Source organism: Xiphophorus hellerii, chromosome 4 (genome assembly GCF_003331165.1).
Source record: "Xiphophorus hellerii strain 12219 chromosome 4, Xiphophorus_hellerii-4.1, whole genome shotgun sequence".
NCBI lineage: Eukaryota > Metazoa > Chordata > Actinopteri > Cyprinodontiformes > Poeciliidae > Xiphophorus > Xiphophorus hellerii.
In genome coordinates this window covers 17,994,898-18,019,442 of record NC_045675.1, presented here as the reverse complement: position 1 = coordinate 18,019,442, position 24,545 = coordinate 17,994,898, and the positions used below count along the sequence as shown (strand labels likewise).

At 38.9% G+C, this 24,545-nt stretch overlaps 2 protein-coding genes across 2 annotated transcripts; one reads left to right on the top strand and one right to left on the bottom strand.

Moving 5' to 3' along the window:
• Positions 1-868: 868 nt before the first annotated feature.
• Positions 869-7,164, bottom strand: tmem41b (transmembrane protein 41B). The gene is made up of 7 exons (XM_032561366.1): positions 6,937-7,164; positions 5,794-5,911; positions 4,193-4,321; positions 3,881-3,974; positions 3,011-3,115; positions 2,585-2,723; positions 869-2,495 (listed from the first exon to the last, which is right to left on the bottom strand). The coding sequence occupies exons 1-7, from the start codon at positions 7,034-7,036 to the stop codon at positions 2,326-2,328; spliced, it is 855 nt and encodes a 284-aa protein (XP_032417257.1). The 5' UTR covers positions 7,037-7,164; the 3' UTR covers positions 869-2,325.
• A 2,083-nt stretch (positions 7,165-9,247) lies between these two features.
• ipo7 (importin 7) lies at positions 9,248-23,371 on the top strand. The gene is made up of 25 exons (XM_032560584.1): positions 9,248-9,453; positions 12,063-12,144; positions 13,279-13,432; positions 13,561-13,719; positions 13,813-13,969; positions 14,078-14,167; positions 14,696-14,790; positions 14,875-14,959; positions 15,056-15,190; positions 15,451-15,550; positions 15,641-15,717; positions 15,821-15,937; positions 16,865-16,954; positions 17,059-17,224; positions 17,306-17,466; positions 17,622-17,750; positions 18,853-18,919; positions 19,016-19,141; positions 19,249-19,346; positions 19,786-19,881; positions 19,984-20,204; positions 20,371-20,579; positions 20,677-20,883; positions 20,970-21,086; positions 22,302-23,371. The coding sequence occupies exons 1-25, from the start codon at positions 9,370-9,372 to the stop codon at positions 22,397-22,399; spliced, it is 3,120 nt and encodes a 1,039-aa protein (XP_032416475.1). The 5' UTR covers positions 9,248-9,369; the 3' UTR covers positions 22,400-23,371.
• Positions 23,372-24,545: the final 1,174 nt, after the last annotated feature.

Here is a 24,545-nt window from a genome sequence, read left to right as displayed (position 1 = left end):
CAAATTAAAAGCTCTAATTCAAATGCACAAGCTTTAAAATTAGAATTGAATTAGATTTCTAACATTACCTTCTAAATTAACGAACAAACTTAATTTACATGAGTAATTGTCTCAAATAAATTTTCTTCTAAGTAAAGATTAAATACCTAAGGTTAACCTAAGTGTCTTAGTAAACATATATGCATTTGAAATAAATGTGAAACCTAAATACATGTAGGAACTTGTGAATATTAAAGAAAGAATATTTCTGTGAAATGCTTGGGTAACGTTTGAATTAATGTTCATGACCATCAATTCAAACGTTTTTGAATTGATGGTCTGCTAGATCATATGTCTAGCAGTGGCAACATTTTCAGCTTTCAGAACACGCTAACAGAGGTCCCCAATTATTATTGAGTATATAAGCACTCATTATTTTAAACAAACAAAGGCTGCAGAGTATATTTTTGCTATATTCTTTTATTTCTGAAGAGGATGTCAAAATCAAAGGGTTGCTGATATACAGATAGGCATTCTTATTGTAGTTATTAATAAGAATAACTAAAATTTAGTCGTTTTCTAAAATATCTAGACATAGGACCAAATTATTTCTGCTACGCAGGAGGGGCTCTGATCTGCACATTTTCGTAATATCAATTAAAATAACCCGAAACTGTCTATTGCCAAATTTTTAGGAATCTAAAATCCCTGCTCTGCCAGTGAACTATTATGAAAGAATGGCCTGAATAACCAATCATCACCACTTGGTGGCACTATTCACACTTTAATTGTGTGGAATCTCTTGTTCTATTTAAAGGGTTTTTTGTTTTTTTTTTCAAATTTGAAGCAAAGCAAACAATAATTGAGATGTGAAAGAAAAACATTGTCATTCAAGAGAACTTGATGTTTTATGATCACAAAGAACTAACCCATCCATTAAAACCTCATACTTGAGAAATTCAACATCAAGCATCTACAAAAAAACAAACATGCTCTTTTTACAGACAGCAGTTTAATTGCAAAGTAAAAACATTTTAATTGGTGAATTAAAAAAAGCTTAGTCTGGACAGAAAGAAACTTATCCGGTTGTTACAGAAACAGAAGGACTTCACTATTCAGCACAGAATAATACTGCAATTAAAAAAAAATGAAAAAGGGGATGACAAAAATTATCTACTTTCTTAGGAATAAAATACCATTAAGAACAAATAAATATTCAGTCTGAGGTTGGTAATGGGACTCTGTAGAAAAAGTCACTGTAATAGCAATCAAAATGTACCTGCGTTATTTTTTTTTTTTAGGAGAATCAGCATTTGCGAGAAATATGAAGTTAGAAGTTTTTGACTACATAGGAAAAAGGGATAGGATTGCATTAATCATAATTTATTGATTTCCCTGACCAAATGCATAAATTCCATTTTCAAAGTCAATAGTGTTTTTAAGCATACAAATACAGGCCTCTTAATAGCTCTAACAAACCCCCTCTCATTAATATTTACTTTGAATAAGTTAAAGATAACAGAAGAGTATCAATCCCTGGAAATCTTCTCAGGAAATGAAACATTAACCTTGAGCATGTTTGGGGAAAAAAGCAAAGTCCTTCTTTAGGCTGCCTATATTAAAATAGAGGTTAAAAAGGGAAAAGTGTGGCAGTGAATCCAGGCACAATTTTAGTTAGAACATCCATTTTAACCTCAAAAGATTAAGCATTAAAAAATAAAATCAAAACAGAACAGTGTCACATTATTGCTGTGGTGGTACAGACAACTGAGATAAAACCAGACACAAAAATGTTCAAATAAATATTAATAGAATTTAAAGACTTGACCGTTTGGAAGGTGTTATTCAGCTAGAGATAGCCAACCATTGCTCTGGTGACTTTAAAGGTGGATGTTCACTACAGTTTCAATAAGATACTAATGGCACTGCTGCAGACAGAATAACAACCTGTGCACAGCAGCAAGACCATGAAAGGATCCTACCAATAGCACCTGTACTTGTCTGGAAAGAATAAAAAATAAGCAGTGCCTTAAATAAAAACAAATAAATCTCATTTCTTATTTACAAACTGTGCCAGAATCAGCAACATGAGTCACAGAAAATAATTCTGCACAGAAGTAGTTTACATGTTGCTTAGCATGAGCAAAAAAAAAAAGAAGAAAGAAATCCACCACAGCATGCATTTTGTGGTCAGTGCTTGTTATGACTTCTCCACGAACGGCACTCCAGCAGCTGTGCACGAGACTGACGCAAAAGCAGTTACAGTGTGACGGCTGAGGTCCTGAGCCGACCAAAGGGAACCGTAGGGTCAGTCGGCGAAGAAGATGCTGAGGTGTTCGAAGAGTTTTACTCGAGTTTCTGCTGCAGCTTTTTCTGGAAGCAGACGGGCAAGATGGAGAGAACGGCGAGGATGCCGAGCACGGCCAGGGAGTTCCAGGACACGGCCTCGCCGGCTGTGGTGAGCTTGTACAGCGTTGTTCCAGCATTGATCGCTACGAAGGACGGCGGCGCCACTCCTGTCAAGCAGTCGGGGTAAACACAAGCGAGTGAGGAACAACCAATCTCACCAAAAGGAAAATGAAATAGAAAGCACAAAGGATGTTACCGAGGAAGGTTCCGACAAAGAACACCCCCAAAGGCACGTTGATGACCGGAGAGGTGATGTTAATGAACCAGTTTGGAAGAAAGGGGGTTATCCTCAGGAAGATGATGTAATTGATTAAATGATCTCTATGTTTGTCAACCTGCCAACAAGTAAAGAAAAAAGAAGAAACTTAGTCCTACCTCAGTAAAACATTACCAGAAAAATGTAACTTTTCAAAACATTCATAGTACAATCAACATAAAGAAAAAAAAAACGCAACAGCTTCATTATATTTGTCTAGAGCTATGACTGCTTGATTCATAGACTAGTCATTAATTCAAAAAATTACAAAAGTGTAATTTCAGTTTAACTTTGTTTTTTTAATTTTGTTTCTATGTCTTCAGAATTCCGCTAAAAGCACAAGTAAATGTTATTATGAATCATTACCTGCTGGGACCATTTTTGTGCTTTCTCTGTGAGGTATTTGTAGACCACCGGTCGGCCCACCAGATATGACAACATATAGCAGAAGGAAGCTCCAAGTCCAGAACACTGCCAGAAGAATAGAAGTTACATATGTCGTCATGTGAAAAATGACGACATATTAAAACATAAAAGGGAAAGAGGCCACACACTAGTTAAAAATCATAAACTGAAAAACAACCTTAAATGAACAAATAAACAGCAGATTAGAATAATGTCTCTCTCCAACTAGCAGCTGTATACTTAGCTTACTTAACATCAAGCAGCAGTTGTGCAGTTATTTAGAAACCACACCAAGAAGTTCCAAAGATGACGCTGAGGGTTTTGGGTTTTCACGCTCTAACCACAACCCTTGCTACTATGAACACATTTATGAATAATTTTTTGCAAAACAGTTTTCACACAGATCATTAGAATATAGAAAACTGAAAGTGTTGCAAGACGAAAGTGTTGTTTTCTCTTGTGTTGCAAGAGAAAACAATAAAACCAGTAGTGGCACATTCATGTGCTGAACTAAGTCAGAAACTTTGTAATAATAATAATAATAATTGAATAAATTTAAGGAAGTCTATATAGCAGCAACAATGTTTAATCTCACTAGTTATATAATTTAAATTTAAACCATGTTAATAAGTCTTTCTGAAAAAGTATTTTGCTTGGCAAAAAAACTGCATGATCCGATGGATTTTTATGTTCAGTTAATACTTTGTAGAAATACAATAAAGTAATAAAAAAAAAACATTGATCATCCTGGATGTGCATATTCTTGCATAGATGTATTTGTTACTATGCAGGGCTTGTTTCAAATTCATTTTCCACAGCTTTTCTACTCACCAAGCAGACTAAGAAAAGAGCCAAAGGGAAAGGGTAAAGGTAGCCAGACAGGATGCTGAGGAAGATTGATCCAGGGATAGCAAACGTCTGGAGGCTGACTCAAGTGTTAAGGTGAACTCCTCTACAAACACACTGAAACACTTTCTATACAGTGAAAAGCAATAGTAGGGGGAAAAAATCAGAGAACAGCCATGCCTAACAATATTACACCAAGTTCAAAACAAAATTGAATCAAAATTAATGATTAAATGCCAAAAAAACAAACCAAAATTCATTAATCAAAAAGGGATTTTTTTTTCTATTTAAGGATACAAAATATATGTTGCAAAATATGCCACCAACACCTGGGTGTAGTAGGTGTCCTTATATTTGGACAACACTGTTCCTAAAGCTTTGGCATCATCCATGTCTTTAGGGATCTTGATTTTTTCCATTTCATCACTGTATAAAAAAAAGACAATTGCAATTCAGAATAAAACAAGCATAAAATTCTAATCATGTATTCTCAGATAAACAGCAGAGTCCTTCCTTTAGCACTGCTACTCCTCTAAACATGACATGTTTTAAACACTCGATAGTTTTGAGGTAAAAGTAAAAGGTGAGGAAGTATGACTAAAGTATGATGCAGCTATATGTTACAGAGAGAAAAGTGTGTATGTACCTGTATGTGAATTTGACCCAAAATAATAATAATAATAGCATGTATTTATAATGAGATTTTTAATCGATGCATATGTTTAGAACCACCTAGTGATGTGATGAGTAACTGCATGCAACGGGTCCTTCAGGCACTTTCGCGGCTTCCCCCACCAGAATTCTGAGGAATGCTGGTGGAGGTAGGTGCGAGTGAAGCAGCTCTTCACTATGTTTTGTTTTTTTTGTTTTTTTACTGAGGGTCATATTTTTCTAGTTCAACAATTAACAAAATGCTGTAAGAACTTTTAACATCTACGAATATAATTTGTAAAGTTGTAAAGTGGTTGGGCTGGAAAAATATGACCCTATGAGTTGGTGTTTGTGGCTGACCACTCACGACACCAACTGTGTCTTTTATTTTTCAGCTGTGGGGCCACTTGCATGCAGTCAGAAGTCACATTGTGAAGAGCGTTTCATTCTGTGTCACACTAGATGGGTTCAAAGTATAAATTAATCAATATTTTCTTTTTTTAAAAGATGTGTTTTGTGAATATTGTAACTGTTAACTGCTATGGCAGTTGTCTGTTATTTTACTGTTTTGTGTTGTTGGATGTTATTTTTGGAATAAGAATGTTTTGTTTTATTTTTGAGAAATTGTCAACTGTTTTAAAAACTATATAATCACATCAAAAAAAAAAATAAAGAAAGATAAAGAATTCTGAGGAATGCTGGTGAAGCTGTGGGGCCACTAGCATGCAGTCAGAAGTCAAATTGTGAAATGTGTTTCATTCTGTGTCATTCTAGAAGATGACAAACAACCAAGCAAGGAGGGTTACATATAGTTTTTAATTTACCTGTAATAAGTCATCAGTTCTATTGCTCATGTTTTGACAGATGTTCTGCTGTTGGAGCTGACAAGTTCATTTTAACTTTAAGTTTTGCTTACTGTTTCCCCAGTGTAAACAAAGTCTGATCATGTTATTAGTAAAATTTCATATTTAAATCTGAAGCTCTCTTAAAACTCATTTACAAAATCCGCAGTGGTCAGGAAAAAAAGGACTGAGCATTTCAATCAAAAGATTATTTCTGAGGCTTGCTCTCAGTGAAAGCAAGCCTCTCAACTAGAATAAACTGATTGTATTCAACAGTAAAGTATTAAAGCAACAGAGTATTATTATTAATAATAATAGTGACTCACACTAAAAGGTACAACGTCTGATGCTGCCACCCCCCACACATAACCCGTTTAAAATTTGCTAAACCAAACAGCAACTTACTCTTGAAGTTCTGGGAAGTTCCTGTAGACCAAGTACATGACTGAGGCAGAGCAGGCAAATATTGATGCCAGAATTAGCAGAGACATGCGTGTTGAGCCTCCTATACTTTGTTGAGCCTCTGTGAGAAAAGAAAATGATAGTTATTGTAAAAACCAGATAATCCTGCTCCTCGGGAGTTTTGAGTCATTTGTTTATGCCTTTTGGATCACTGTTTGAGGCCCCTAAAGAAACTCTGGTTTTCATGTGGGACAGACTCCTGCTGCTGGTGTCACAGCTCATTAAATCGAGCTTCAGGAAAGATACAACTATTTAATGACTTTCTCAAGATGGCATGTTATTTTGAAAACCTTTTAGCATTCTTCTGTTTAATCAAACTCATAAAAAATGTATGATGGCTAGAATCAGGTGGAAAAATTAACAGATGTTAACAGATGTGTAAAAGACATGAATGCATGGCAGTGGGAGTATCATGACCCGACAGGCAGTGCAACTCTGGCACCTGTTGCAATTTTAATACTGCTTAGCCTTAGACCATTACAACTTGATATAATGTACAGGTCTAAATTAAATGACCTATAATTTACATATTCACTCAATTCACGTAAACAAATATGTTTTCGGCAATTTTAGACATTGCATTCCAGCAATGTCTAAAATTGTAACCAAGAATCGGAGCACTAACTCGAGTAATAAACATACTTCCTTTGATTAGTTTCCGGTTTGTTTTCATGACAAATGTCTGTAGATTTCCCAGGACTAAATTAGAGTTAACTGCCCCTAAGGATCAACGATGGTCCGACGAATATCGTAAACTATTTATCTAATCATAGGAGGTAAAACTTTATTATGTCGTGTGATTTTAATGTTGCTGTCCCGGGTTGCTATTTTGAAAAGACAGAAGTATGTTTCCCTGTTTAACTGTTACTATATTTGACGGTATCATGCTAACCATCGAAGTCATCGCTCGAGGGTAATTTTTCACTAGCTCGCTGTGGCTAACTTTAGCTCCTGCTCTTCAATACTGACCGATGTTCGTGTAAATAAGAAGACCGAAGCCCAGTGTGTTGCCTAATTTGTATTGCCGATAGGTATTCAATCCCCCTTTCCTCTCAGGTCAACAGTTAGCCTCTTTAGAGAACTTACCTTTCAGAAGCTGAGAGTCTCTGTCGCCAGACTTCACTTCCGTCTGCGCCGATGAGGACAAATTGTCCGAGTCTTGTACATCTCTCCGCTTTTTGGCCATTTTTTTTTATTTTTTACAGTTGTTACGAAGGTAGGTGCTCAGTATATGGATGGGTGAATCAGCAGCAACCCCGGCACGGTGACAGTCTGATGACACGTTAGACAGAGTGACCTTTTACCTCCACACGTCGAGCTGCAAATCCCCAACTACCAACAGTAGCGCCCCCTGCAGAAATATAGCTGAACTTACAGCATAAATAAGTTCATCATGTTTAAACGTCCTCTGAAAATCGGGAACTTTCAAAAATCAAAGGATAAAAGTTCATTACGGGGATTTAATTTGAATATTTGTGGTTAGATAGGAAGGAAAGATCCAAAATTTGTTTTCATTTTGTCCCACTTTTAGTCTATTTTACATGTTTGACAATAGATATTTGTGTATCTGAAAAGTAAAAATAACTTTTGCCTGAATCCAAATACATGACTTCATGTAATTGCAATATAAATATTTTCAATGGCAGTAAGAGATTGTACTAAGTATTAAAAGCAGAAGGCAATTTAATTTTACCTTACTGTGTAGGCTCTTATGTGTAGATTATTTACCACTGTGTGAATATGCCTGCTCCCACTTCCTTTATTGACAATACAGAATATTTTTATTCTATTCTTTTATATGTATTTTGGTGAGATTGTACTACAGCAATAATAGATGCCTTTATTTTAAGGTTTTTACAAATCCTACCATACCACAGGTTCCAAAAAATCTAGCAAGTACTCTAGGAATATATTAGAATAATGGCAAATTATGTCCATCCATCCATCCATTTTCTGTTCACCCTTGTCCCTAATGGGGTCGGGAGGGTTGCTGGTGCCTATCTCCAGCTACGTTCCAGGCGGGAGGCGGGGTACACCCTGGACAGGTCGCCAGTCTGTCGCAGGGCAACACAAAGACATACAGGACAAACAACCATGCACACACACACACACCCCTAGGGAGAATTTAGATAGACCAATTAACCTAACAGTCATGTTTTTGGACTGTGGGAGGAAGCCGGAGTACCCGGAGAGAACCCACGCATGCACAGGGAGAACATGCAAACTCCATGCAGAAAGACCCCGGCCGGGAATCGAACCCAGGACCTTCTTGCTGCAAGGCAACAGTGCTACCAACTGCGCCACTGTGCAGCCACAGTTATATTATGTTATTATTTAATTTGACATCTAGAAAATACTTCAAGAGTTTCCCCACATGCTTTTTCATAAGCCAAAGTGACATCCAATAAAAGATTTTAGTGATGAAAAGGAAGTCATTCAACCTAAAATACCCCGAGGTTGTTGTTTGAAGGAAGCAGTTGAAATTCCAACAACAGAGACACAGCTTTTTATCAGAAAAATGTTTCATTGCTGCTATGGTAGATAAAGATTTTTGGAGCCACTATTACAAAAGAACGTCTGATATTGTTTGAAGAATCAACCATGACAACTCATCTTGATGGAAGTTTGTAACCCTTATTTTCTCAGAATTGCTTGGAAAATGGGCCTTACTTAAATCCAGTTCCAATTTATTTGTGGGAGAATAATCCATAAAGAGAGAAATAAGACAACCAAAACAAAGAAAACAAACAAACAAAAAAAACACACCTCTGAAGATATAAAAAGTATGGAAATAAAGGAGAAAAACATAAAAATATTCAGTATATATTTCCTGCTAAACATGTCGGATAAGTAGCACAAGGTGACAGTATGTTATAAATTCCAATATGAAGAGATGTGTATATGACAACATGCAATTACAAAGATGTAAAGGAGCGATAAAAAGGGAGCAGAAAATAAGAAAAAATAAAAATGATTACAAAATGTACTAAGAAAAAACAAAATATTGTTATAAAGCTCCAATTGATGAATAATAAAATCACAAGTGCATCGTTGTTTTGTGTATAAGTAAAATACCCACCTCAGGGTCATGCTACAGTTAATTTAATGAATTGTCCTAATACAAAAAATATAATAAAAATAAAATTATCTCTACGTATTTCAATGGAAACTAGCCCGCTTGTTATGTTTTTATGAAATGACAATTATTTTTTATGGGCTATTTAGAAATAGATAAATATTGCAGACTTTAAAATGTCTCAGATAACGTTTAGTTGTAAGCAAAAAATTATAAGAAAACAGAATTAATAGCAGCCGGTGTCTAAACTACAACTCCCACAGTGGTGCAGCTGCAGCCGGATGTTCGTGTAGCACAAATTTGGCGCTGATCTATCCGGGTACTTCATTCACTGCTTCCTTTCGCGCCGGGTAACCGGAGAGCCGTGCGTCCATGTGCGCAGTGACTGGGAACTGACAGACCTCTGAAATATTAAAATCCGAGCCGCAAACAGAGTTTTCGCGATGGATCCCGAGTCTTTGGTCGAGGCCCTTCGGGGGACGATGGACCCCAACCTGCGGGAGGCCGCGGAGCGACAGCTGAACGAGGTAAAAAGTTGAGGTTAGCTGTTCGCGGTGATGTGAAGATTGTGGCGCGGTTCTGAACTCGGGCCTCGGCCGATCACAAACATAAAGATGCAGCCATCACGCACACCGGGCTCTGCTGCCCCTAGCTTGATATATCAAGCGCGAAATCTTTGTCGGATCGTGTACTGTGTATTACCACGGGTGTATGTGTTGTCAGCGTATCACTACAAGCCCTAACTAGGAAGGTTTTTTTTTTTTAATGGCGATGTCAGTAACCGCTATTAGCTTCATCTGAAGCCAGCTGTGTTGCTAATGCTAAACAAGCTAACCAGTTCTGGTGAGGTGTACGGGCAATTTCTTCAGCTACGTCCTGTTTTGATACAGCTAAAACCGTGTCAGAGCCCACATAAGCTCAAACCCATACCTCTGGGTTATCTGGTAACAAGTAAAGCAGTAGGAGTTCTTGGATAATTCCTAATCTTGGGCATCAGGAGGAGGAAGAGTAGCTGTGCGGCTAATATCAGCTAGCTCCGCTACATAGCTGCCTCTTCTGCTCACGTGTCACTGTGATATGCTCGGATCTGTACACAATGTTGCTTTAGATAACGGAAACGACACAGTTCACAATCAATCAGATGTTTATTTTACTTTCTTTAATCACGTTAGTGGCGAACAGGTCGAGGTCGCGTGTTTGCTTTATATATCAAGCAAACACGCGGAAGCTCAGATTTAAAGTCCACCAACTTAGTTCGTTGTCTGCCCTTAGGCTTTATGTAAATACCCTGCTTTAAAAACATAGTTGTGTTTGTCTCATTATGCTGTTTAAAAAGGATGTAGTGACGACGCACCATAACTTGGAGTAGAAGTTGAGTCTTTATCTGCCTAAATGACTTACAGATGGCAGATAATACCAACGCCCATCACAGACTGTAGTGGTTATTGAATTTTCATTATTAATAATGATGACTACCAGGTCCTCACCCAGTAATTACTTAATTAGGCGAAACATTCTAGAAAACACACTGGCCTTTTAAGAGTACCCACTTGGTCTTTATATAGTTTGATAATCTTTAAGTTTTTAATTATGATCAGAGCAATGGGAAGAAAACTGACTTGAAAGATGGTGACAAAAAGGAATAGTCCACAAATCCCCTGAAATGTACAGAAAACTGTTGTCATAAAATATTCCTCACATTTAATAGCTCCAGTAACAAATTAGTCTTTTAATATTTTTTAACAGCAAAGGGGAAAATTATTAGAAACACCAGTGGATTTAAAACTTATAATGTAAACAATTGGAATGTAAAAATAGTTATATTTATGTCATAAGTATGAGGAATCCTTTTATTTTTCTGAGAAATTAAAATGCCAATGACTATGGGTTTAACAGTTTCCATATGATTTGTTTCCTCTGTGTTTTGCAAAAACATCTTGGCAATTTTGAAAGATCCCACTATAAAAAATAGAATCAGTTTACAAAATCATGCTTGAATCAAAATCTTAGTTCTAATTTCCCTTATTGGCTTGTTTTGCTTTAGTTTCGCAGGTGTGCCACAATACAGTTTTGTGATTTCTATCCAAAACAATAACGGAGATGATGACAAATGTTCGTGTTTTGCTCTACTTACTCAAACATCTCAAGTATATTTTTGGCTGTGCTCAGGGCAAGTTTTTTTTCTCCCTACACCCACATATGCATCGATAGTTCACTTGAATGGCAGAGTAGAGAGAATAGTGTTGTCTTCCAGCTCAGCCTATTGGGACTATGTTTAAATAAAATGTCTGCAGAGATCAGAATAAATGTATGGATTGTGATGTCCATTCCTACACTTAGACTTTTTTCATGAAATACTGCTAGTGGTCATTTTTTTTTGGTGCATTTAACTAGTGGCTCCCAAAGCTGGGGCCTAAGGTTTAAGACCTCCAGAAATCAAATCAAATGAATCATTTAAAAAAATAACAAACTGCAGGCCTTTATGAGGGGAAGATTTGGGATTTAGTCGATTAGAGTCCAAAGACGGATAGACAAAGAGTCGCTGCAGAGACACTGAAAGAGTTTACTGACACTTGTTGGGTTGTGTTTGTTGCAAAGAGCTTGGCATACCACTGTACTTGTGCTCACGTACTTATTTTGTCCCATTCATGCATCAGTGCTGTTTAAAGCATAACAGCCTTTTGCTCTTATGCAGAAATGTACTTGGTGAAATAACTTTTTCTTTTTTGTGCTAAAGGATGTGTAATGTTTTGGAAAATTTCTTTTCAGCAGAGTTAGAATTTATTCAACTCAAATAGTTGCTTCATTTGTTTTTACTAATTTGTTAATACTGTACAATTTAAGATACAAATTACTTTTACTTTTTTGTATATGTATGCAAAAGTCTTTCAACGCTCAGCTAACGGAGTGTATTCTGTTTTTGTTTTTAGTTGCTCAGTAACAGTTTAAGCAAGTATAACCATTCAAATGCCTTTGTTTCACATATCCCACTTGCCTTTTTTGGTACTCTCACCCAAGTTGCTTTGGAAAAATTCAAACTGCAAAGTCAGAAATGCTGGGCTGTATAACTAAAGTCTGTATTATTTTTAAGATCGCATGTCTGACCATAATCGATTGTTTTTGAAAATACTTGCAGGCTCACACCCAGGTGAACTTCATGTCCACTCTGCTGCGTGTCACCATGTCTGATCAGCTGGATTTGCCGGTCAGGCAAGCAGGTGAGGCTTCATCTTGTTGACTGTTTTACAGTAAACAAAAGCCAGCGCTGCACGTGTTGTAAATACCCTTCAGTAACTATGTACCGCATGCCATAATGAAATTTCATACACATATTTATGAAATGATTAAGGATTAAATTGCCACTGTAAAATCCTGAAGTATTTGCCTAGCAACTGTGCTTACAGCAAGTTTTTATAATTTGATCAGGGCTCTGGAACATAAGAGCTATAGTGATTAGTTGTTTTATTTTGTTTTCAAATTGAATTTCCTCTTTACTGAAATGTTAACTTTTGACTATTAATGTTTTTATTCGAGCATAGACCAGTGTACAAGTTTAATTAGGATCCATTAGCATTGACAAATGACAAATGAGTCATGCCTGCTTTTATGAGGTTAAAGGGCATTCCTGAAGTTGTGTACACACACACTGTTGCTAAATAGAACTTGTTTTGATTCAGTCACATGTTACTAAATGGGGAGAAGAATACATGTTTAACAGTTGTCAGGTCAAACTGGTTCATTTTTCTAATTCTCACACATTCGTAGCTCTACTTTTAAGGTAAAGCTCTAATACAGCAACGTTCATATGTAGTAAATTACCTGTGTACCAAATTACAAACAGATTAGATTTGTCTGGGAGTTTCCCCCCTTCATAAGGGTTATTATTATATTAAAACAGTGAAAGCTGACTCACATTAAACTCCTGGCTATTCCCAAGTCTTTATCTTGCTTTCATATGAAAACATCACAACATTGGTGACTACTTGAACGAGTGTTTTGTGCTGTACTGGTTGGAGGTGAATAGAAGGGGGGTGTCCGATGGGGGTTTTATGCTTTGTCAGCCTTGATGGGCCGGATTATGATCACCAGCGGTGGAGACATTTGTGTCAGCACTCTGACGTCTGCTTTCTCATCTCTGCTTTGTCAAATGCCTCTCCCCGTGTGTCATGCAGCCGCACACTGTAGAGGCGACGCGAGCTCATGTTGGTGTTACATTCAAAACCACTCAGATAGGGGAGAGTTTATTTCTACAGTTTAGACACAAAGTGAAGTAGGATCTGGTGGTTTTTGTCAGATTTATTTAATTTGGAAGTGATAAGAAGGCCTGAGCGTTGTGCTACTTCTTATTTTAGGTGTGATTTACCTAAAGAACAAAATCATCCAGCACTGGAGTGATGGAGAAGTTGCTGGCACAGAGCCACCCGTTAATAACATCCCAGAGGAAGACAGGCAGTTCATCCGAGACAACATAGTAGAGGCAATCATCCAGTCCCCTGAGCGCATCAGGTAACCACAAACCCTGCTGGCTCAGTTAAGCTAAAGGAGCTCAGATTTTTTTTATTTTTGTCATGCATCCATCTTTCCCTTCCCGTTCGCGCCTCATATTTTGTCGCTTTCTAAATTGGCTCCACCAGAGTCCAGCTGACAACATGTATTCACCACATCATCAAGCACGACTACCCTGGGAAGTGGACGAGCATCGTGGACAAGATCGGCTTCTACCTGCAGTCGGACAACAGTTTAGCCTGGCTGGGCATCCTGCTTTGCCTCTACCAACTCGTCAAAAACTACGAGTGAGTCCTGGCTCTTCATCCTGGATGTCTTCTGTTCTCTCTCTCTCACCATGTTTTGTGGCAGAATTAACACCACTCTCATGTTTGACTCAGATATAAGAAACCAGAAGAGAGGCAGCCTCTGGTGGCAGCCATGCACATCTTCATGCCCATGCTTAAGGACCGCTTCATCCAGCTGCTCCAGGACCACTCAAACGAATCTGTCCTCATTCAGAAACAGATCTTCAAAATCCTCTACGCTCTCTTTCAGGTACACATTGGATCTGAGTTTTACCACCACAAATGATGTTGACTTGAAGTCAGTTTTTGCTCTTGTGATGGGACTTTATGTTAAAATCAGTGTGTTGTTTCCCCCTAGTATAATCTCCCACTGGAGCTCATCAACAGACAGATTTTGACAGAGTGGATGGAGATCCTGAAGACAGTTGTGGACAGAGACGTTCCCCCAGTAAGCTCAGAACACCTTTAATACAATGTTAAAAAAATCAAGTCTACTATTTTCTGTCTTTTTTTATGTTTATTTTACATGGGGTGTCTGCATCTTTAAAAAGTCTTAAATTTGCTTACCTAAAATGAAGGTATTTAAAAAGTCTTAAATTTATTAAAAATAACGTTTAAGTCATGTGCAAACATTGCGTTCCGTGACTCACGGCGGCTGTAGCTACCACAAACTAGCTAGCTGGCTAGAGAGCTTCTTGCGTCTATCATGGATAAAGTGTACATTTTTCACCTGTTGGCTGGGCGACATTCTTCTTCACTTCTGTCTCCAACCTGTACAATGCTGCTTTCATTGTGGGCTAAACAATACTGTCACTGCTACTATATAAAATGTTCTTTTCTACATTTTTGTCATGATAAAAGTCTTAAATTTCACTGCTAATGGTCTTAAAAGGTATTGAATTTGTGTTGGTGAAACCTGCGGGAGCCCTGTTTTTAAATCTTTTGTGAACACACTCTCTTGATGTGATCTATGCAGGAGACGATGCAAATCGACGAAGATGAGCGACCAGAGCTGCCTTGGTGGAAATGCAAGAAATGGGCCCTTCACATCTTGGCTCGACTGTTTGAGAGGTAAAAAAAAAAAAATCCCACAACCGTTTGATTTAAAAGGAAATCTAAAGGAAAGCAGAATTATTCCCCAAATCTCGTCTGCAGGTACGGAAGTCCCGGTAACACAACCAAAGAGTATGCAGAGTTTGCTGAACTGTTCCTGAAGGAGTACGCAGCGGCTGCCCAGCAGGTAGAATGTCAAACTGCAAACAGCTAAATTAAACTTTACCGTGTAAAAGCCTGGTGAAGTTAAGTCTCGGTGGTTTTTTGTGCTTGTGTGTTATAGGTGTTGCTGAAAGTCTTATACCAGTACAAGGAAAAGCAATACGTTGCTCCCAGAGTTCTCCAACAGACGCTTAACTACATCAATCAAGGAATAGCACACGCTTTGACGTGGAAAAACCTCAAACCACACATCCAGGTACTAGTGTGGCTTATTTAGGCATCCCATAAACAAGGTCTTTGCAGTGAGCTAGTCTTTGTCACTGCAGTTAACTCTATTGTTTTGTTAATAATCATGACAATTTCTCCACCACACTCTCTAAGTTTTAGTGTCGTTGCATGTAGTGTTCTGTTCTATGCATGCAAATTGTGTCGTGACACTTGCTTTACTAAAGTTCTTTTGCTAAAAATTCTGGCTTGTGTTGGGCTAAACCTGTGGCTGTTGCTCTTGTTTTTCAGGGCATCATTCAGGATGTGGTTTTCCCCCTCATGTGTTACACAGATTCCGACGAGGAGCTTTGGCAGGAGGATCCGTACGAGTACATCCGCATGAAGTTCGGTGAGGAATTCCCTCCTCGCCCGTCATCCGAAAGCAATTGAGCACGAATGTAATGACTAACAGCTTATCTAACATGTCGTCTTCTGTTAGACGTGTTCGAGGACTTCATCTCTCCAACCACGGCCGCCCAGACGCTGCTCTTCACTGCCTGCAACAAGAGGAAAGAAGTGCGTTGAATCTAAATTTTAAGAGGCGCAGATTCTATTTCTGTCTACTTTATAATTCATATTCTGAGCTAAAGAAATGATTCTGGTTGTTGCTCTTTTTAAGGTACTGCAAAAAACAATGGGCTTCTGCTACCAGATTCTCACCGATCCCAATTCGGACCCCAGGAAAAAGGACGGGGCCCTGCATATGATAGGCTCTCTGGCTGAAATCTTGCTGAAAGTAAGCTGTGCACGAAAACTTTCAAAGTTGATGTCTTCTATCTATGCCATTTAATACCCGTGTGTATTGTTATTTTTTTTGTTATGCTAAATGATCCTCTCTTTAGAATCATTTGAAATGACCAACTTTATATTTTGGTTTGAAACATTAACATGAGTAAAATCATTATCTAAATTGTCCCTAAAGTGCATCTAAATTACAGTTTGAACACACAGCTTGTATCTTGAAGATTTGTATTTGGTAGAGATGCATCAATGTGCAAATTTGAGCTAATATCCGATATTAATATTGCTGTTTTGGCTGATTATTTACATAACATAGATTTTCTTGCCATTTTGACATTGAGAAAACGAACCACTTCACCTCTGCTTCAGTAAAACCCCCCCCTCAATTCTGTTCTGTATCACACCATCATGAATTGCTGGTGGAAATCTGTCACTTTCTCCAGATGGCAGTTAAAAAGAAATTAGTTTGAGTGTTCCTCCTCCAGAGCGTATGGGGAACAAAAAAGACCCTTCCATAACACTGTCTTGTTATGTTGTGGGAGACGGCTTTGTTTGGGATTCGCTTCACAGTGAAAGCGTTGCATTTTCTCCAACATGGCGCACATGTCCGTACCGCTTTGTGTGCGAGGTACAGAAGGAAGGAAAATGACTCGGGAGAAAGGAAGCACAGCTAGCAGCCCCTTGTCAAGCAAATACTTTCACAACAAAGCCAGGGGAAGAGAGGCGCAGAGTGGGCCGGGGTCGCACGGTCGCTAATGACATCCTAGACCTTTCTAGTTGCAGCAGTCACCTTTTAGTATTTACAAAACGAGTATTCTGATGCTTTCATGTTTAGCTGTTTCACAGTAGCTTTTTTTTTTTTAAATCAAATTTTAATCAAAGATTTTATTGTGCTTAATTTGTATAATTCTTTCTTGCACAGAAAAAGATCTACAAAGACCAGATGGAGTTTATGCTGCAGAATCACGTCTTCCCCCTGTTCCGCAGTGAACTAGGCTACATGAGAGCCAGAGTGAGTGTGGAGCACCGGATTACCATTTCCTTTTAATAAAGCCTCAGCGCGGCTGGACTTCCAGCTCATCATACCACGTTATCCTGATATCCGTTTCTTAAAAGGCTTGCTGGGTGCTGCATTACTTCTGCGAGGTGAAGTTCAAAAGCGATCAGAACCTGCAGACCGCCCTGGAGTTGACCCGAAACTGCCTCATCAATGACAATGAGATGCCGGTGAAGGTGGAGGCCGCCATCGCTCTGCAGGTTCTCATCAGCAACCAGGAGAAAGGTGAGGCATAACAGACTTGGTTTAACTTAAATAAATAAAAAAAAAACGAAGAACACATTGATCTATATTTTGTTTTGTCAGCCAAAGAATACATCGCTCCCTACATTCGACCGGTGATGCAGGCTCTCCTGCACATCGTCAGGGAAACGGAGAATGATGACCTCACCAACGTCATACAAAAGATGATCTGCGAATACAGCGAGGAGGTCACCCCAATAGCCGTGGAGATGACACAGCACTTGGTAAGAGCTGATGATATAAATGACCAGAATTTTTTAATTTTTTTAAACAGTATCATTTTATTGAAGACTTGGTTCAGACAAAATATAAACAATACAAAGAGAAACCAATCTGCTGTGTGTCTCCCTGTGATATAAATGTGCTTGCTCTTTCACAGGCAATGACGTTCAACCAGGTGATTCAGACGGGGCCTGATGAGGAGGGAGGCGATGATAAAGCGGTGACGGCCATGGGCATCCTCAACACCATCGACACGTTGCTAAGTGTGGTGGAGGACCACAAAGAGGTGAGCAGCCTCAGCGCAAACCCACACACACATGCGCGCGCACTACTGTCCTGACCGCTCCGCTTCACGCCACTTCATGATGGGAAACGGGTTCCGCTCTGCTGCAGGGTTCCTGCCAACACAGTTGCGCCACCCACCAACTCCTGGGAACAGGCTCTGCTCTCTCCATGTTCTGAATGACTCACAGGCTGAGGCAGACGCTAGAAATAGTGCCGGGGCACTTTGCCACCATGTCTGCTGATGCACTGCTGATGCTTGAAGTCAAAGCACTCCAAACAGATTGACCATCCCGTTTGAGGCTTTGATTGCATAATGGCTCCATACCTGAGAATAGGAATCCAACCTTTTTGTTGTGCATTTTTTCACATTGGATGAAGTAAATTGGTGCGATTTACGCATGTGAAGACGTCGCTGCTTCTAGTTATACTAATACCTGTCACAAGAACGGGTTTTTACTGGATAAAAAAAATTGTCCCAGAAATTATAGCAAAAAACAATATTTATTTTGAGACAATTTTCAGTTAATATTTTGATAGTAGCTTATTAATGAAAGTTTAGTCTCACTAATAAATTTAATAAAACACAACCAAATAAAGCAATAAATAAAAAACCACACACAAACGAAACTGTAAATAAAATCGATTACAACGTCTCTGTAAAATAAAATAAAATAAATTTTAAAAAAAATTCCCTTCAAAAATATTTATCTGAATGGAAATCAAATTCATGTTGTGACAGGCTTATTGTATTAAGCCTGTCACAATCTGTTCCACCGTTTGTCCTTCCACTCAACTTTCCATTAATATCCATGTATGTTGCAGTATTATGCAGCAAGCTCTTTTAGCTCTGATCAGTTTTAAAAATAATTCCACCAAAGTTGTTTAACTTTAAATTAAGGAAAATAAAACATTTTCAAAGACAAATTCAAATTTCAGAGATGATTTCAGAATTGTCTGACATTACTTTCATAGAAATGCTGCTTAGGATAAGGTTATAAGGTCTTTCAATTTAAGTCTAATTGACGAAGAGGTACATGACATTTATCCATGTATCTTGTTTTTCTGGATAAAATGCTTATTGCCTCTAACTTGCGTTGCTGCAGATCACCCAGCAGCTGGAGGGCATCTGTCTGCAGGTGATCGGCACGGTGCTGCAGCAGCACGTTCTAGGTAAGCACAAGTGGCTCACGTTGCACCTGCATGTCGAACTATGGAAACCTAATGGTAACCAAATGACCCTTAAACTCCTGGCTCCGTTGTTCTCAGAGTTTTACGAGGAGATCTTGTCCCTGGCTCACAGCCTGACCTGCCAGCAGGTGTCGCCACAGATGTGGCAGCTTCTTCCACTTGTGTACGAAGTCTTCCAGCAAGACGGGTTTGATTACTTTACAGGTACAGACACCGACGAAAGCTTGGAGTCTCATCGTAGAAGTGAAATATGTTCAATGTCAAATTAAGACTTCTAAATGCTGTAAACTAATTTACATAATATTTACTAGATATGATGCCTCTACTTCACAACTACGTCACAGTGGATACAGACACACTTCTCTCAGACACCAAATACCTGGAGATTATCTACAGCATGTGCAAGAAGGTAAACGTCGGTGGAAATATTACATGCAAAATATTGTTGTTATTAATTCTACCAGAAATGTCAATATTTACCAGATCTAACAAATTCATGAATCTTCTGAAATGTTGACGCATGAAATGTTGGTTCTGGTGAATAGGAAAAATATCTTTTTACACAATAAAATATATTAGTTTGAAGAGATTTCAGAGTCAGGAAATACAAAGAAAATGCTGTTTAAATGTAGAAGAGATACAAATTTCTCTAAGAATTTGGAACAAAAGAGGTGAAAAATTTAACATTCACCCAAAAATGATCATCAACCTGATAAAATTTCATGCCATTCAATACTGCCAAAGGTATGCAAAAATGCAGTTGAAACCATACAATTAAATAAAAGGTTATTTTTAAGTTACCTTGATGACTGACCATAGAGATGAATCCCTCTTTGTGATTGGTGCAGGTCCTGACGGGTGATCCAGGTGAAGATCCAGAGTGCCACGCTGCCAAGATGTTGGAGGTGATCATCCTGCAGTGCAAAGGTCGCGGCATTGATCAGGTCAGGCCTTTACGTTTCACATAGATGAGCTACTAAGATGTCGGTATTACCGTTAAAAGTCTAGCCGTAGATTGTTCAAACATGACTTCCTCCTTGCTGCAGGTTGTTCCCCTGTTTGTCGGCACGGCGTTGGAGCGCCTGACGCGGGAGGTGAAGACCAGCGAGCTGCGGACCATGTGCCTGCAGGTGGCCATCGCTGCTCTCTATTACAGCCCGCCCCTCCTCCTCAACACTCTGGAGAATCTCCGCTTCCCCAACAGCACTGAACCAATCACCAACCACTTCATTACCCAGTGGCTTAAAGATGTCGACTGTTTCCTCGGGTATGAGCTTAACGTTGCCATTTCCTGCTACTCTCCTTCAAGTCTGTTTGAAATGAAAATGAAGAGCCAGAAATTTTAAATGTTTACTGATGATGTTTTTTTTCTGTTTGTTTGTTTTTGTTTTACATTTTCTGATGATATAACTTTAACTCTTCCTGTTTACCAGCCTCCATGACAGGAAGATGTGCATCCTGGGCCTCTGCGCTCTCATCGACCTCGATCACAGACCTCAGGCCATCAACCAGGTGGGCGGGCAGCTTCTTCCCGCAGCCATCCTTTTGTTCAGCGGCCTGAAGAGGGCGTACGCCTGTCGAGCGGAACACGAGAACGAAGATGACGACGAAGACGAAGACGGGGAAGAAGAGGATGAAAACGGTGCGTGTTTTCTCTGTTGCGCCAGCCTTATTCAGAGTTTTGCTTCTGGGTAAATCGAGTGCATCCTAAATGGATTTTGTTTTTTAACTTTGTGTAGCGGAGCTGGGAAGCGACGAGGACGACATCGACGAGGAGGGACAGGAGTATCTGGAGATGCTGGCAAAGCACGCGGGAGAGGACGGAGACGACGAGGACTGGGAGGAGGACGACGCCGAGGAGACGGCACTCGAGGGCTACACTACATCTGTAGATGATGAGGATAATCTAGTGGACGAGTATCAGATCTTTAAAGCCATACTACAGAGTAAGAGGCCCGCCTGTCATCTGTCAGTGTTAGTAGCAGTCAGCAGCTGTGGGGCTCAACCGTCTGTGACCCGTCTCTTGATGCAGATATCCAGAGCCGCGACCCCGCATGGTACCAGGCGCTAACGCAAACCCTCGACGAGGAGCAGCGCAAACAGCTTCTGGAAATCGGCACGCTCGCAGACCAGAGGCGGGCGGCACACGGTGAGCGCCACCTAAGCCTAAATAAATTCCAAAACTGTGTTCAACTCTGAAAATAAAATGATTTATGCACTGCTTCTTTCTTTCGCTTTGCTTTTTTTCTTTATTTATTGCATTAATATTAATGGGAAAACAAAGATAAGAAGGTAAAATGCTGCTATTTAAACACAAAAAAGTGATCAGAATTGTCACAACTCAAATCTAATGCATTCCAATGCACTCTGTAAAGGTATGGAATTTATTTTAAAGGCTGGGTATAAATATGAGGCTTTTGAGTGTATACACTTCATTGGTTGTTTATAGAAAAGAAAAAAAATCAGAAAATGTTGGTTTTTTTTCATTTTCTGGGGTTTATCTTGAGATTTAAGTTGTTTTTTTTTGTCTTCAAAGAGTTTTTGCAGCGCTAGTGGCTCGTATTTTTTCAACAGTAGGCAGACAGGAAGGAGGGTGAGGGGAAGACATGCGGCAAAGGTCGTCGGGACCGGGAGTCGAACCTGCGACGTCCGCGTCGAGGACTAAGGCCTCCAAACGTGGGGCGTGCTAACCCCCTGCGCCACCACAGCACACACCCGAGATTTAAGATTTTATCAAAGTGGTCAGAAATGGCAGTACACTCACTCCAAAAAAGGGCAATTTTACCAATTTTTGGACTTTAGACTGTATTAGCTTTTTTTCCTATGTAAGGAAAAATAAAGGCATAACAGATAACAAACCAATCTATTTTACATTTTCCTGCAGCAGACTTTAGAGCTGAATAGATGTAGAAATGGAACAATATTACACACCTGAATCATGCCTTTTTTTTTCTTCTTTTTTTTCCAACATGTATGGGAATGACAAAGTCTGACATTTTAAAATTGGTTGAAACCTTTAAGTTTTATTATAAACATGTCAAATTGCAAATCTGTATATATTATAAACGGAAATTTTAGTCTGTGTCCCTGTTAAAACATAACACTGTGTGTTATGTCTTAAGCTTTTCATGGTGTTTCTTAAAAGCAAGTACTAAACATATTCAGAGGCGGTGAAAGGGGGCAGTAGAGAGCACTGGAAAACTAAATGACTTAAGAACTGCAGAGTAGTAAAGGAAATACTTCTGTTCCTACAGAAATTACTTAATTTTTTCGCATGGGAAAATGAGAGATTTTAAAGAAAGAAAAATAAAACTGGAACATTTCTTCTATTTTCAAATCCCTGTTGCTTTCCATCTTCTTCCAGAGTCCAAAATGATCGAGAAACACGGCGGCTACAAGTTCACAGCGCCGGTGGTGCCATCTACTTTCAACTTTGGGGGCACAGCTCCAGGAATGAATTGAGTCATCTATTCTACTTTTTTTTATTACTCTGTGACTGATTGTAGTGAAGTGAAAAAAAAAAAAAAGCTTGTGTTGTTCCCTTAAATAGTGGTTCCAGAACTGGTTCTTCTGAGTCATTCTTCAATCTGTCAAATGGGAAATAGCACCAGAAGATGTGGGGGGAAAAGCAACTAAAATGCAACCGATGGCTCAGGAAACCAAACCAAGAACTTGAGCACGATGCAAGAGAAGAAGCTCTGAACAACGCTGTCCGCTGGAGCCCCTGAGACAGCAGCTCCTTTGTATTTTCTTCCCACTGAAACAAATAAAGGGGGAGGGGGGTTGATTATCTGCTAGAATTGATAATGGGACTAAATATTTCATTATCGCTGTGGCCAAGGGGCCACGATAAGATTATACCTCTGGTAGTGGTGAAATCTGCGAATCTTTCGGCATAAACAAACACTCACGTTTATGTACATACAAGCCAAGGTTATTGATTTTTCAAGTAGCCTTGAAAAACGACCAGAGGCTTTTGTAAGGTATCAACAGCTGTATTCATATGTAGCATATTGGATAATTCATAGCACTATGTGATGCCTGATCTCTGTAAATTAATGACTAGCACTTTCATATTGTTCAGGTCTTCTAGCCTTCTGTATCAGACTGCAAATTTTTTTTTTTTTTTAAATTCAAGACTATTTAAGAATGGGAGAATACAGGCTGTAACTTTGTTACTTTGCAGGTGTTAACAGCTGATTAACAAATGCATCTGGTTGGAGGGAATCAGTTGCACACAATTTCAGGACGAGAGGATGCTTTTGGTGTTCAGTATGGCTAATAGGACAAGTGTTTGTCAGCACTGGATGTGCCGTTGGATACATCGTTGAAGCATGTACAATTCAACTTATCGTGAAGGTCTCAAGCTTTTGGTTGGTGTATGGATGAACCATCTATATATACAACATATTAAAAAAGAAGCTAAGGGAATCATGTTTGACTGTTTTATTTTTGTCATATTTAACCAACATGCAGTCCTGTGTATCGTTCACATGCTGCAGGTGGTCGGATTCTATTTTCTGACGAGATCATCAAAATAATGTTTCTGTGGAGGCCGCAGGTGGATCAGTGGTAGAGCAAATGCACCACATACAAACACTGCAGCTCTCGGCGCAGCTGACCCAGGTTCAGTTCCCAGTCCGGGACCGTTTGCTGCATGTACTCTTCTCACTCTGCCCCTTTCCCTGTCAAGCTACTGATAAATAAAGGCCACTAGTGCCAAAATAAACTTAAAATGTTTTTATTAGTATGTAAAAAATATTGATTGGGTTTTGTGTATTTTTTATGGTTTAAATTTTGAAGAATGTAACTCAAGAAAAGTAAATATATATACAGTACAGACCAAAAGTTTGGACACAACTGTGTGTCCAAACTTTTGGTCTGTACTGTATGTTGGGAGAAACAGTGAGTATGATAGGTTTGAGTTCATTTTGATTATGGTTTGCAACTAATGAAAGCCCTATGTTAAATTGTAACTGGGAGGTTATTAACTTTTGTTTTAGATCAGAGGTCTTAATAAATGCAGCACTAATGGAGTGAAGGAGTCACTGTTAGAACTTTACTCAGCTAAGGACAAAGCAGGCTACATAGAATAAAAAACAGTGGTATTGTTTACTGGACTTCACAGTTTTAATAAGGATTTCAATTAAGCATGAAAAGGGAATCAAGTCTTGCTAAGCAACATCAAACAGGACATCGACATAAAACAGTTAATTTGATATGCTTTAAACGAACCCAGTCTTCATTAATTCAAAACATACAAATAGAATCCGTTCTCTCTCACCGTCCCAGAACAAACTATGATAAATAGTTTAAGGGGTAAATAACTACTATTTGACAGTGTGTTCAAGCTCATAATTAGGTAGGATTGTAAAAACAGGGTTTTGTGACTAAACACCTTCAACAAACACAATGGGAGGCTGATTCCATCCAAAACGAGGATTTATTTAAACATCTGCAGCTGGAGAAGCTCAAACTTATTAAGGTCTGATTTTCAGTTTAGTTAAACTATTTTTTTTGGTCTACTTTCGGGGTGGGAAAAACAGAGGAATGGCATCGACAGGGCTACACGACTGTGATTATATTTTGTTGCTAAATGTGTCAAATA

Excerpts from the sequence above, each read along its gene's own strand:
- tmem41b (XM_032561366.1), bottom strand. The coding sequence starts at position 7,036 with ATGGCCAAAAAGCGGAGAGATGTACAAGACTCGGACAATTTGTCCTCA. Across the intron at positions 4,322-5,793 it reads AACTTCCCAGAACTTCAAGA|TGATGAAATGGAAAAAATCA; the intron begins GTAAGTTGCTGT and ends TTTTTTATACAG. Across the intron at positions 3,116-3,880 it reads CTCTTTTCTTAGTCTGCTTG|TGTTCTGGACTTGGAGCTTC; the intron begins GTGAGTAGAAAA and ends TTCTTCTGGCAG.
- ipo7 (XM_032560584.1), top strand. The coding sequence starts at position 9,370 with ATGGATCCCGAGTCTTTGGTCGAGGCCCTTCGGGGGACGATGGACCCC. Across the intron at positions 13,720-13,812 it reads CAACTCGTCAAAAACTACGA|ATATAAGAAACCAGAAGAGA; the intron begins GTGAGTCCTGGC and ends TGTTTGACTCAG. Across the intron at positions 17,225-17,305 it reads CATCAGCAACCAGGAGAAAG|CCAAAGAATACATCGCTCCC; the intron begins GTGAGGCATAAC and ends TTGTTTTGTCAG.